Raw genomic sequence first — 14,493 nt, forward strand, 5'->3', positions numbered from 1 at the left:
TAATTTAAAATTTATATGTAAAAAAATATCATTAATATTGTTTGAAAGTGCATGAATTTTCAATAATACACACCCTTGTAGGGGTAATGTCATTAAGAAATACTTTAATTTCTCATATTCTAAAATTAATTACTTTTTGACTCTTTAGGTATTTCTCAATTACTTTTTAGTATGAATTTTATTCTCAATAGCATTTGATATCTAATTTGATTTGTTCATGCTATACTTTATTTCATCAATACTCTAACATAATTTTTAATCAAACACAACTAGAGATATTTAAGATTAAATTAATCAAATATTACATCAGTTGTATGCAAAATCAAATGAGAATTTTAATAAGAATAACTAAGTAAATTGTAGGATTCACAAATAAGTAATGAAATTAATAAAGTAGGAGTAATATTTTTAAGAATACAACTAATTAATATAGAAAATTGTCAAATATAAATATACAAAAATAAAAAAATTGCTATGTAGAAAAATTAAAGATCAAAAATTAATTATACTCCTTTATAATTGGGCACTGGTATGCCTAAACAATAAAATGAGCCAAGGCACAACACAAACACCAATCATTATCTACATCTACACTTGATAGATATTTCACACTATTCCATTCCCAAAATCTAACAAAAATTAACAAAAATATTCCAAAACTAATTTTTGGTGTTAATTTCTGAATTAAGTTGAACGAGATCAGCAAGAAACGGAGAGTCCCGGGGACCCCTTTTTCATCCACTATCCCTCTGGGCTTTCGTTTTACTCTCCTAGTCAGATTTATGTTACTTTGTCGTTCTGTTTCATTCAGTTTGCTATATATTTTCCGAAAATTTAAATGTCGCAAACTATATCTTGATCTTGCAAATCTTCTAATCGCACGAACGTTCCATGAAAACCGTAAGGAACTCTAGAAGGCAACTTAATCGAAGCTTCAACTTCCAAATTACTTGCATTTACAATTAACAATTCCGAACTCTCTTCCTTTTCATCATGTACAAATCCCATTACATACCCATCATCCTCATGATCACTATCAAAACTATTATTACCTCGCGGTAAAAAAAAGGGTTCACCACCGTACTTTTCACCACCGTAAATAAATTTTTTTACCTCACCCGTTTCCAAATCGACCTTAGCAAACCCGGAAACTTTAGGCCACGGTTCAGCAATTGCTAAATAAGCAAACCGGGTTTTTCTCCCAAGTAAATTACGGTTTACCATACCCGCTTCAAGGTTAAAATGATCATACATGGCTGGGTCAATAATGGGTCGTCGAGTTGATTGACCCGTCCGTAAATTAAGCCGGATTTCAGATAAAACACTCTTTAAATTTTCATCACATTCATTAAAAATAGAATCAGGAGGAGTCATACAAGACCCAATAACCACAATGTCGTCGCTATGAGATTCTTCCCAAGCGTTCCAAACATGGAAGCAAAAAGTGTCAGGAGAATCAACCCATATAATTTCCGACGCTTTTTTAGCGTCTTTTCTCATAACACCAAAACGCGACTTTTTGTTCTTGTCGAAAACAACGGGAGATCCTCCGGTAATCATTTCCTTCATCTTAAACACTACTTGTTGATCTGGGATAACTACAAAATTCTGGGTAATTGCGAAATCATGCATCATTGTAGGTTCCTTTAATGGGATTTCAACATCTTCAGATTTCTCACCATCCCGTGAAAATTTAAAGTATTTAAGAAATGGGGGTTTAATAACATCGTAACTTAAAGCAAATAATTCTTTGGATTGTGGGTCAAGTTTTGGGTGAGCAATCATGGAGGAATTTAACTGCCCATTGAAATCAAACCTTCCCACAGTTTTTAAATCGCCATTAGAGGTAACCCTTACATGGTAAGGTATATCATCTTCTGACATAGCTAACAACCTTCCATTAAAATAAACTAAACCAGCGTTAGCAACACCCATACCATTTTCATGATTTAAAAGCCCAAACAACCCACGAGCGTAAAACAGAAATAGTCTAGCAATTCCTGAATGACCATGAAGTTCACCGATAGATTTAGGGAAAACAGCTCTACCCAGATCCCGTTCTTGCGTTAATCTGTTGGTTTCAGTGAATCTACAGGCGTAACTTGCTACCCCGTTGTGGATGGTGACGGCGTGAACCATGCCATCACCATCAAATAAATGGTGGCCGGCGGTTGGTTTGAATAAAGGGTTAGCGCCGTTTCGTACGTAAACGCCGTCAATGGAAGATGGGATTTCTCCTATGATAGGGAGCGATTGTTTGACGGGGGTTTCTTGTACTGGGGCGAAGTTTCCGGATATTTGGATTTCCGGGTCGGATGTTTTGGGAAATGGGTGGGCACGTTCTCGGGTTGTCAGGGTATTTTCAATGAAATCAAAAGTTGATGCAGCAGCTTTTTGGAAAAGGTTCCATTGAGGAAGATGATGAGGAGGAGAAGATTTGGGTGATGAATCATGGTTTGGGAAATGGAAAATGGAAGGAGGGGCTGCTGAGTGAAGAGCACAATGAATATTAATGGGCTTTTTCGGGTTGAAAATGGGCTTAGAAGAGATGGGTAAATGGGCTTTGTAGGGTATATTTATTGTAGTAGTATTTGTTGAAGTAGGAGTTATTGTAGGATTCATGATGATCATGGTAATTCTGTTGGTATTGGTATATGGTTTTTTTTTTGAGGATTTAAATAAAAATAAAAATTTTAAAAAAATGTTTTTTTGAATAAAAAAATGGGGGAGGAGAGAGAAAGAAGAGAGAAGAGGAGAGAGAAAGGGTTGATTTGGGGGGATGGAAGGAGAAGAAGGGTATAAGTAGAATGTGGGAAGGATGATAAGAGAGGTCCACGTCAGACAATGAGAGATGACCACGTGGTGGATTTGTGGAGATAGCACACATAATGGGGTGTTTAGTGATTCATTCATGTAACATCCGCCTTTTTTAAAAAAAAAAATCATAATAATAATAAATAAATAAAATAGTAATAATAAATCTATAAAAATAAATTTCAGTCAGAAGTTTGAAAAAAATAAAAATAAAAAATAACTCCCCATTAACAAATAACTTTCCACTTTTTCCTCCAAATCTTATAACAAACCTTATTTATCCACTATAAATTAAACTATTTATTCTTAATTCATTCACATTATTATTCACACTTTCTTTTTCTCCTACAAACTACCTCCTCGATCTTCAAATTGCTTAAAATTTAATCAAGAAAAGGTAAGATTTTGATATTAAAGGTATGATTTCATCTATTTGTTATAAATTTTTTTTACTCAAAACCCAAAAAAATTTATGCTATTATTTAAAAACATCCATCTTTTATTTGAAAAATAGAAAAAAAAAAAGTATTTCTGACCTTAGTTTTTCGGCGATACGGCGGTCACCCGGATACCACCGGTATGCGACGGCAGCCACCGGAGCCACCGCCGGCCGGCACCTTCTTCCTTCTCCCTCTTTCTCTCTCTCCCTTTCTCCTCCTCTCTCTTCTTTTCCCTTCGTGGGTATTGGTAACCAGTACCAAGTTTCCTAAGTTTTCTAAAACACCTTTATATATATAATTTTTTTTTTATAATCCTTTTATTATTTAAACTTTGTCCTTTTATTTTAAAACTATTACTACTAATTTTAAAACTTTAACTACATTTTAAATAAATTATAAAATATAAATCGAGAGTCTTTTAATTTATTTATTTCGATTGGGTTGATCGGGGTATTAATTTAAGATATATTATTTTATCGTGTAGACAGTGAATTCGTAGACAAAGATTATTGGGAGCATACGTTTGTCTAGGATTGCGTGAAAGGTAATTCTCAATGTCCTTCTAATTAGGACTATCCTATTAATATTATGTGTTAAGTGATAATTAATGTGTTTAAATAGAATGCATGGTTTTATATGACATTATTTTGTATGATATTATGTTTTATATATTCTCAAATTATATCTATTATGATTTTTGTCAAACTTAATTTATAATTACTATTTTGATAAAATTTATATTATTATTTTGATAATGAAATTAGATACAATTTAATTTGAAAGAGAATTACTTATAATAATATTATTTTGAAGAAAGTTATATTATTATTTTAATAATGATTTTAAATGCGATTGAATTTGGGAGAAAAATATTATGATATTAATATTGCAATTGAATATTATTGAGATATATTTTTCTTGGGAAAACCTATGATCATAAAATAAAATGTATAATGTATGTTTGATTATATGTTTGTGTGCACACGACTAATTATTAAAATATATTAAATGACGTAAAGTGTAACATGAGGGAAATAAAGCTCTTATATTTGTTGTGATCCAAGTATAAGGGTGATGAACAGGTTGTCCTGTTTGGTTAGTATAGCTGCTGATAGGTATTATTATTTCTGATACTTGATACGATGTTTGGTCTTTCTTCTATTTGTTATGATCCAAGTAGAAGGGGTGTGCACACTAGGGTTCCCTGAGACTACTCTGCTGGTCTTGAATTATTTGGGGTGACGACCTCTTGATGAAGTAGGTATAGGGGTAAAGCCTCGACCTAATGGCATTCTCGTTCCTTCAAATTAAAAATTGATTATGTGTTTGTCATTATTAAATATCAAATTAATAAATTGGTTTATGTGATATTATATATATATATATATATATTGTTTTCACAAATTGTTTTTTTTTAAACTCTATATATTATTTTCTAAAATTATTTTCAATTAGATTATATTTTATTTTCTTAAATCATTTTCAAACTTAGTCGTTTTATGGGATGGAGTTGGAATTACTCAATTTCCTGATTTTGGGAGTTTTTCCCTTGTTTTTCTTGTTTTTTCCTTGTTTTTCTTGTTTTTCCTTTGTTGAATCTGGAGTGAGGATCACCTAGAAACATAGCTTTTATTAGAGTCGTATTTCAGTTTAAATTTTACCTTAAGTTGTTTAAGTTTTATATGGACATAGATTGCGTTTCAATCTTTTCTTATGTTGTAAGACTCTTTGTTGGATTTCTTAGTCGTTAAGCCTTACATTTATTTTATTAGAAATAAATGTGGCAATAACACTCCCATGAATAGGTTCTGGCTCATGTTTTTCATTAAAGGTGTTTTCAAAAATTCGACCTATTTTAAAGGTGTTACAATTCAAGAATTGATGCATAAATACATCATCATCATTCATCACCACACTAACATTGTTACTCCAAGGTATTGGGGTGTGTTTTCTTCCTTCTAACCATCTAGATTGTGTCCTTGCTCATGCTAAATTATATCGTATTAAGTTATGTCAGAAATAGTATTTTGTAGTGTTATTTTATACTGTGTCGTATTGTATTTAGTCACTCAGAAATAATGTCTAATTAATTATAGAAATTGTATCATGTTGTGTTGAATATGTGTTTTATCTATTGTGTGTTGTATCAAATTGTACCGTATCAAGTCTTATTCTTAAATTAATTATCAATTTTCATTTTATCTCATAACCGTCAATGGTAAAATAAATAAGAAAACTTGATAGTGATAAATCCACATATTTCTCATTCACTTATACATTCAATTATCAAGTAACTTAATAAAGACCCAAGTATATATTTGTGTTCTAAAAATGAACCACAATTAAATAACTATTAGATAGATAAATGTAATTATGGTTCTTTATGAGCAATATAAATATCCACATTCGAGTCTGAAATACAACTCTGCAATTTTACATATATTTTGTGACATGGATCGAAAAAGAAAATTGACTTCACTCTTTAAAACTGAAATAAATTAAACTTAAATTTAACCATAAATAATATTAAAATTTTGAGCTTATTTTTTCTCTTAGTTAAATATAAGTAGGTATTCCCATACATGTCAAAAGTGAAGTGTTATTTGGGTGTCTATATTTTTTATATATTATTTGTGATTAAAGTAACAATATTTTAGATTTGAAAATATAAAGAGTTAGTTAAGGTGGAAGAAGGCAATTGGTATAAAGAAAGACCAATAAGTTAGAAGCAAGTAATATTTAAAATGGAAGGTAAAGACTAATCACAATATGTGTATCAAAATGAAGCCTAACTAATGGTAGTGAAGTTGGGGGAAAAGGAAATTACAAAAGTCAACTATATCTTTTTGACCTTCTTCAATCTTGAAAACTTCATTCATGGTATCTTTTATTAAATAATTAATAATTGTATTTGTAAATGAAACTCAAATTGAACTTTTAAGCAGCTAGTATTTGATTTGATAGAGATAGAGACAAATATAAAATAAAAATATAAATAAGAGAGGCCCTAAGAAATAAGAATAGTGAGACCGTGTGGGCCCAGTAGGGTTTAAAGAAAGAATAGTGACTATTCGGTCACTAGTGATTAATTAGTTGTTTTACTCATTTTGCTCCATTTATAAATGGTATGATTATTAAGAAGTTGATTATAATGTAGCAGAAATAGTAAAATTATGATTAAAATTAAAAATAAAATAAAATTATAAAATATATTAAAAATTAAAAAATATGCAAATTAAATAAAACGAACAACAGCCAAAAATTGTTTCGTATGAGGTGACCTATTTAGAGTTTTGCTTTGGTGTTTGAGTTGGAATTTAGAAATGAGAAAGTTGAGCCAATCACTATTTTTACTTTGCATTTGATTTCCTTACCGGTCATTTCCTTCATCTTGCTTTGGTGAATTATATACACGTTATATTTTTTGGTGTTAAAAGTGTCCATTATCATCTATATATAACTTGATTTACATCAGAAAAAAATAAGAATCTATGTAATTTTATAAATTTGAAGTGTAATTTGTATTACTACTAATTGGTTATATTTATATATAAATTATCTCTTTTCCTCTTTATTTGGGTTGTCCGATGTCATTTTCTAAATTCTAACATAATATCAGAGTTTGTTTTGTTATTGGACTTTTATAATTGGACATTAATTTTAGCACTGCTTAAGGGATCTTAAATTGGATGTTCAATCTCGATTTGTAACCCTTCTAGTGACTAAAATTCTAAGGACACTCGCATGAAGGGAGTGTTATTAAAGTGTCCATTGTAATCCATGTGAGTTGTCCCACATTGGAGAAATATATGAGAATATATCACTTTATAAACTTAAGAAATAACTTATACCACAATTAGTATACCTTTCAAAATGGTTGGTCAAGCAGATTTCAAATTTGATTATTTCTCATTGGGGTAATGTTTAAGTCGATTTGGGGTCAATCCAAGGAGACAAGAAGTTTTATAATTTATTTTCACAATGACTATCATTTTTTTAAAAGACATAAAAGGTGATTACTTTTGTTTTCATATAAATTTATTTGACGGATACATATTTTAAAGTTTTAACAAATATATATAAATTAATAAACTCAAAAGATAAAACTTGATTAGAAATATAATGGGCTTAGACAAAAATAATGTTGACATGCAACTTTAAAAATCTATAAAATTGAAAAAAGGTCAAAATAGTCGTATTTGAATTACAGTAATATTTAATTCAATTTTTTTAATTTTTTTCAAATTGAATAATTTTTGAGTTATGGATCAAAATTTCTGAATTATAACTTGCAGATTTGGGGCAACTCATTGACTAGTTGAAGAATTGGTGATCAATGTTAGGCAAGCAATGGTTAGAGTAATTGTGGTTTAGTCGTCACTTGGTGAATGTAAAAGGTAAAGGCCGGTTAGGCTTCTAGACCTTTGACAATAAGCTATCATTACTTAGGATAATTAGCAAGTCTTTTACGACCCGTTTGGTTAATGGTATTAAATAGTGGTAATGTGAATGATTTATAGTGTAAAATTTTATTAAAAGTTCCATATCATTCCTATGGTAATGAAACTTTAATCACAAAAAAGATTTTTATTTACAAATTTCCATTACCCTCTAATTCCACTCCTCCAATAGTAATACATTGGAATGAATTTTATGAAGAAAATGAGATGCTTGAAGTTGGACAAGTATGACCATTAAGGTAGCCAAGATGTTTTTCAACCAAAATTACAATGGTTTTCATTCCCATCACCACCATTTATTACCATCTACCAAACGGGCCGTTAGTGTAACAAATACCTCTCTACACAAACTTCTATGTTAATAAAGAGAGATAAGTGTACTTGACTATGAAATTTGCTAGGTAAATAACTGTGATTTACCAATCAAGTAAATCATAAGTAGGTATGTATTTATAGGTCTATAACTTTAATGATTTTTTTTTATTTTGATTATTTTATTAGTTTTTCTTTTGTCATTTTATGGTAATTTACAAATTACTGTGATTAACTTAGATTTTCTATTTGACTACTCATTTACTAGATTTAATTAAGGTCAAATCTAAGTCTAAATTCACGTGTCATTTTTCGGATTAGGAAGTAGGTTAGAGATTTCAGTCAAGAAGGAGACAGCATAGATCTTTCTTATAAATGGTGAGAATCGATCCCATGTCACAAGAATGAAAAAAAAACTCTTAACCACTAAGCTGATTCATAATTTTCGGACCATATCCTTCTCTACTAACTATACTATCAACATAAAGGCTATAATTGGTTTTGAATTTGTAGATCATAACCAAACCTAGTGTACACAGTAGAAGCTTTAAATAGAAATACAAATGAACGTGAAAATTTGGTTATAGGGTTAAAAAAAAATATAAAGAATAACGGACATTAACGTTTGAAGAGAAACTATCCCTATCAAAATGGCTCAATCAATTATTCTCATATTCAATTATACCTTCCAAATAACTGAAATGGATAACATCAAACATATATTAAAATTTAATAGCCATATATATATATATATATATATATGCTTAGAGGTCCCCTACCCAAGTAACTGAAATGAACAATACAATATATATATATATATATATATAGTTTGTACAACTTTGAATGTTAGTTGTTTAACTCTGCTCAAAAAAATTATGATCAGAGTCTGAGGAGGATGTCAAGGAACCAACTCAAACAAAAGCTTAATTGGTTCCTTGATATGGTATCAGAAATCAGCGTAACAAAAGGTCACAGGTTTGAATCTCAACCACCGCCTATTTAAAGTGGAGAATTTAGCGCCATGTATGAATAGTGCATGTACTGCATCCATACTTTTAGCCTAAAGGTCTCTTGTGTGAGGGGACATTTTAGAGTATACAACATATCTTGGGGCCTCAACTATGAGCTTTAAACTTTTGGTTCAGTTGTTCCTTGACAGTTGGATAGCTGCAGAACATACTCTCATGCAAAAGAGATATTTAAGGAGATTGCAGCCAATTAAACTCTCGATTTAAGACCTGCAAATGAAAACAAATGACCTGAGTAGTGTTCTTATCAGTTTTAATAGAATGAAACTATCAATGGAGCTGTCATAACAAGGACCACAAAGGCATTGAACATGGCTAGCTGCTGTTGCTGGTGCAAGTGTAATAGTAACCTATATATCTACTTGGTCCTATTTTCTTTCTACAAACTTCCATGGGGACATTTTATTTAATACTAGTTTGCTTGTAAGTTTATATTGGTGGGTAATATTGTTACAATGTTATTTGGTGTTTTTGAGTTGAGTTTATTTCAATTCCACAAGGCATGATCTTTTCTTACTTTGGTATCAATTATCAAAGAGAGTTGTGTCATTTGGTCATGCATGATGTATGTGTGTTATGCCATGATAATTCATCATTGACTACTTATGGGTCTACTTGTGGGGACACACTCATAGGACGCCTATAGACTCGGGTCCACAAACCTACGGATTATGAGCATTGACTTACTTACACACTTGATGAGGTTTACTTTTTTCTAAAATCATATGGTATTAGGAGGGTTACACGTACTAAGTATTATATGTAAGTCCGTAACCCAAAATTTTAGTGATATGAAATTTTCCTCACATAATATGTGTTAATATATGAGCCATTTAGGGTTTGTTTATAGATTGAATACATCGAATGGAATTAAATCGAATTATTTTAAATTAAAAATATAATTATTTATAAATGTAAGTAATCTTTTAAATTGAATTGAATTAAATACGTTGAATAAAAACATACGCTTGATAATTAAACTACTAACAAACACTAGTTTAGTAATGGTAGAACATTAGGAAATGGAAAACTTCAAAATCAAATAACTAATATAAAATAGAACTTAAGCAATGATTTCATCTCGACTTATACTAAAAGAGAAATATTCTTGTATGATAACATCTTACACTAACACAAGTACATATATGAAGCTCCAATTTGAAAATAGTGTTTTTCTATTAAAAGTGTCATCTTTATATTTTCAACATATAAGATAATGTGTTAAATATTAAGCAACCAAAATTTTATACATATAAGATATGAAAATCATTTATGATTAAAATAGTATCATTAGATTTCCATTGCAGGAAAAGAAAAGAAACAATAATAAAAAAAAATAAATAAGTTGATGGTTGGAGAACATTATATACTCGATTAGACATAAAAGTCCTTTCAGTCAGGTTGGCCTTTGATACCATATCACGTAATCAACCAAACTTAAAACTTAAGTTGATAGTTGTAGCCACGTGATATGCTATATAATCTATGACTTTCTTATGTCGTTGACTAACCTAAATCATATGATATGTTATATATTCTATCATTTTCTTATAACGTGGACTAACCCTAAAAAGAACATATCACATTATATGTTATATACTACTCCCTCCAATTCTTTTCAATTGTCCTATTTTCTTATTTGTGCAGTTCACTTTAATTGTCCCAAATCTATTTTAGAACATAATTTTTGGACCAATTGTCCTTATATCATTCATGTAATCACCAAAACATCTTTATTTTTTTTTACTAGACTACACTATTTAACCCCCAATACCCACTACATCACATGGGTATACTATTCAAGGTGGTCCTTCCACTTTCTTAGTATTCGTACCCAGCCTAAATGAGACAATTGAAAAGAATTGAAGAGAGTATAATACTTTCTTGTAACATAGACAACCCTTAAAGATAACAGATGGAGTACCAATCAATCACTAATGAAATAAGAAGTTGCAACAATATATGTTTGCTTTAATTTGGAGTGATCAAATTCATACATAGAGTACATTACTAAGTAGCGACCTAATAATAATTAGACTTCATAATTGGACCTTACCCTTATCAAGCAGGACAGGAGCGTATAGGATCAAATTGAAGCCAATGCATGCCCTTTCAACTTTGCCTTTACTTATCCTTTAACTTATGTATTGTATTTTTGAACAATATGTTTTAAGCAAGAATTATTCTTGTGAGAAACTATTTCTCAATGAAACGATCTTAAATAAGGTGTTTAATTCTCATATGAGCTATTTAACCCATGAAACAGGCAGAACTCTCGATGAGACTATCTCATACAACATTTTACGTCCAAGTATTTGCTCGTTCCTTCTACATTTAAGACTTAATTGGAAGGAGACACTCAAATTAATATCGCCCAAACATTGAAAACAACTGAATGGACCTTCTTATTTGTCCATATTTGTTCTATTTCAATTCCATTTTGCTATTTGCTATTGCAATTTGACAATGGTAATCAGACAATTCAAACTTTCTTCTATGCTGCCTTTTTATTTTGTTATTATTAATGATACTTTCTTCTACGCTGCCTTTTTATTTTGTTATTATTAATGATGTAATAGATTTAATTTCACTACCTGTTTGAAAAATAACGGGTATTTGATAACTTTTTTTTTTTTTTTTTTTGTTATTTTTGACTTTTGATTTTTTTGGTCTATTAAACCGTCTAGAATTGAGTTCGATATAGTAACTCATAAGCCAAAACCAAAAACACTACTCAAAGTAACTTTTTGGCTTTTTTGGCTAAACTTTCTCTAATATACAGCCAATAACTAATTTTATCAAATATATTCATTATAGTTGTTTAAACAACTAGCATATTAGTCAATATCCAATTGGTAAATCAGCCAACAACCGTAGTTCATAAAGTTGTTCAAATGTGACCCGACCCGGAAATCCGAACCGAAATCGAAAGTTAACCGACCCGAAAATATGTTTCTTTTTAGGTTTATCGAATCGACATTATCCGAACTGTAGTTGCGCCCAAACCGATTTACGACCGAAAATCGTAAAATCGAACCCGAACTGCGTTCGATTTTTTATAACCGACATATAACTGTTAACCGAGATTATACGAACCTAATAGTGACCGACCCGAATCATGCTCAAAACCGAACTTGATCCGGCCAAAACCGACTTAACCCGAACAAATTTTTAGTCGAAATGCTATAACCTGAACCAATTTTTAACATAGAGGTATGATCGACTCATATTCAATCATCTTATTAGTTAATCTAATAAAGTAATAGAAATTTTAATAAATTAAATTTTATACATACATGGTTTCATATATTTAGAGTTAATAATCAATGGTCAATGTTTATTCAACTATTTTTAATCAATTTAGATGAAAAATGATAAAACTTTAATTTTAACTTACAGTCAAACAAGTAAAAGTAACAAAGTAATAATCACTAACTGATTTGCATTTTAACTATTTTGCCTTAACTAAAGGGAATCTTATCATCAATTAAAAAATGTCTAACAACTTAATCTGATATTGACTCGATCTATAGTAATTATTAATTCGTAGCCGAATTCTACTGGAAAATAATACCTGAACCCGATCTCTACCCGGTAAAACCGAACCAATTATTAACCGATGACAGTCCAAGACCGATTGACTACTCGACACGAACTTCAACCGACACCGAACCGATGCTAACCCGATAGCTCAAATAACTGATCTTCAACCGAACCGTGACTAACCGACCTGACCCGCCATAACACGCATCCGAAAAATAATCGATCCGAAATACAACTGAACCGAATGACACCCATCCGAAACCGACTCGATCACCCGAATGAACACCTCTAGTAGTTCATAACTATTTGTCAAAATAGACCCTAATTCTTCAATCATCAAAAATGCATTACCTTAATATCCTACCGTTCCTTGTACATTTTTTTTATCTAAACTCAGACTTAAGATGTTTTAAAGTTGGAATACGAACCTAATTCTTATAAAATTAAAGAGTTTATTTTTGATTGACGATCTTAAATAATAAACATCACTTCATTTAAATATAGAATATAACCAATTACTATCATTTTATTATTTTCAAAGCAAAAAAATCTATAAACTTTAAAAATTTATATATTGGAAAATAGTTTTGACATGTTCATATTTTTACTCATCAAATAACAAAAGAAGTGAACCCCTTATTTATAATTAAGTGCAAATTGCTAAGGGTAGTTACATGTCCTTGAGCCTCTAATAATTTTATTTTGTTTAGAAGCTTGATGTGATGGGAAAAAAAGGAGTGGCTAACAAGTTGCTTCACCAAAAAGGAAACAATTGTACCATTTTGCCTTCTCAACAAATATATATTCATTTGGCACTACACTCTTTTTTATGGTGTCAACAATTTAAGATTCAACCATTTCCTTGTAGTCCATCCCCAATTTCCTTCCTATCAAAATAATCACTTTTAAATAAGAATTAGTTGTTGTCTCATTTGATAATTATAATTAATTGTAATATGTGAGAAGGAAAAAAATTTGAGTTAATAATCCTTACAAATAAATACAATGATACTAAAAATTAAAGATTTTATGTGCTTTAAAGTTGTGCAATTGTTTTAGGAGCACACATGGACCAAGTGTTTGAGAACATTATTGAGTTGGATGTGATTATGTTTGAAATTGGCTCATTTTCGAATAAGATAATTTTTTTGTTATACGGTAGACTGAGAAAAAGGAATAAAGGAAATTAGATGAAATTCATACTAATATCTTATCTTAAAAAGTAATTCTTAATTGCTCTTCAATTAAGACAAGACCTAACTCTTAGTATCTTATATGTCCACATAGAGGGAAAACTATATGTATCATGTGGACAAAAAAGAAGAAGCATATGTAGTTAACTTCTCAACTTGCTTTTTAATTAGAGAGTCATTGTATTCTATACTAATATAAATTTAATATTTGAAGATACTTCCTCCATTTCAAATTACTTGCTATATTTGCATTTTCATGTAATCTAATGCACTAATTTAATTCTTTATATTTATAATTATGGTAAATAAAAAATTATAAAACTTTAATATTAATATTCCTTACATCGAGACAAATTAAACAAAATCTCAATTAACTATGTTTTAACTTATAGATTAAGAATTAGTTACAAATTAAGAATGACGGATGAATAGTGCAAATGTTACTAACGTTGTAATTAATTTGAAACGGAGTTAGTATAAGATAAGTTAATAGGTTGTAACAAAAATTGATAAAGAATATAACATATAATGAAACTTACAATAAGCTTAAGTTTTTTTTGTTGAGTTGATTATTTATATTTAGCATTATATATAAAAAGAATATGCGTTGCATTTACACTTCTAACCCTAGATACTCTCCTATTAAAGAGCGTAATAATATATATATATATATATATATATATATATATATATATATATATAT

General features: G+C 29.9%; 1 protein-coding gene across 1 annotated transcript; it reads right to left on the reverse strand.

Moving 5' to 3' along the window:
• Positions 1–392: 392 nt before the first annotated feature.
• LOC130814472 (9-cis-epoxycarotenoid dioxygenase NCED2, chloroplastic) lies at positions 393–2,782 on the reverse strand. The gene has a single exon (XM_057680547.1). The coding sequence runs from the start codon at positions 2,629–2,631 to the stop codon at positions 835–837; it is 1,797 nt and encodes a 598-aa protein (XP_057536530.1). The 5' UTR covers positions 2,632–2,782; the 3' UTR covers positions 393–834.
• Between the last annotated feature and the right edge of the window lie 11,711 nt (positions 2,783–14,493).

Source organism: Amaranthus tricolor, chromosome 6, assembly GCF_026212465.1.
Source record: "Amaranthus tricolor cultivar Red isolate AtriRed21 chromosome 6, ASM2621246v1, whole genome shotgun sequence".
In the NCBI taxonomy this organism is placed as follows: domain Eukaryota; kingdom Viridiplantae; phylum Streptophyta; class Magnoliopsida; order Caryophyllales; family Amaranthaceae; genus Amaranthus; species Amaranthus tricolor.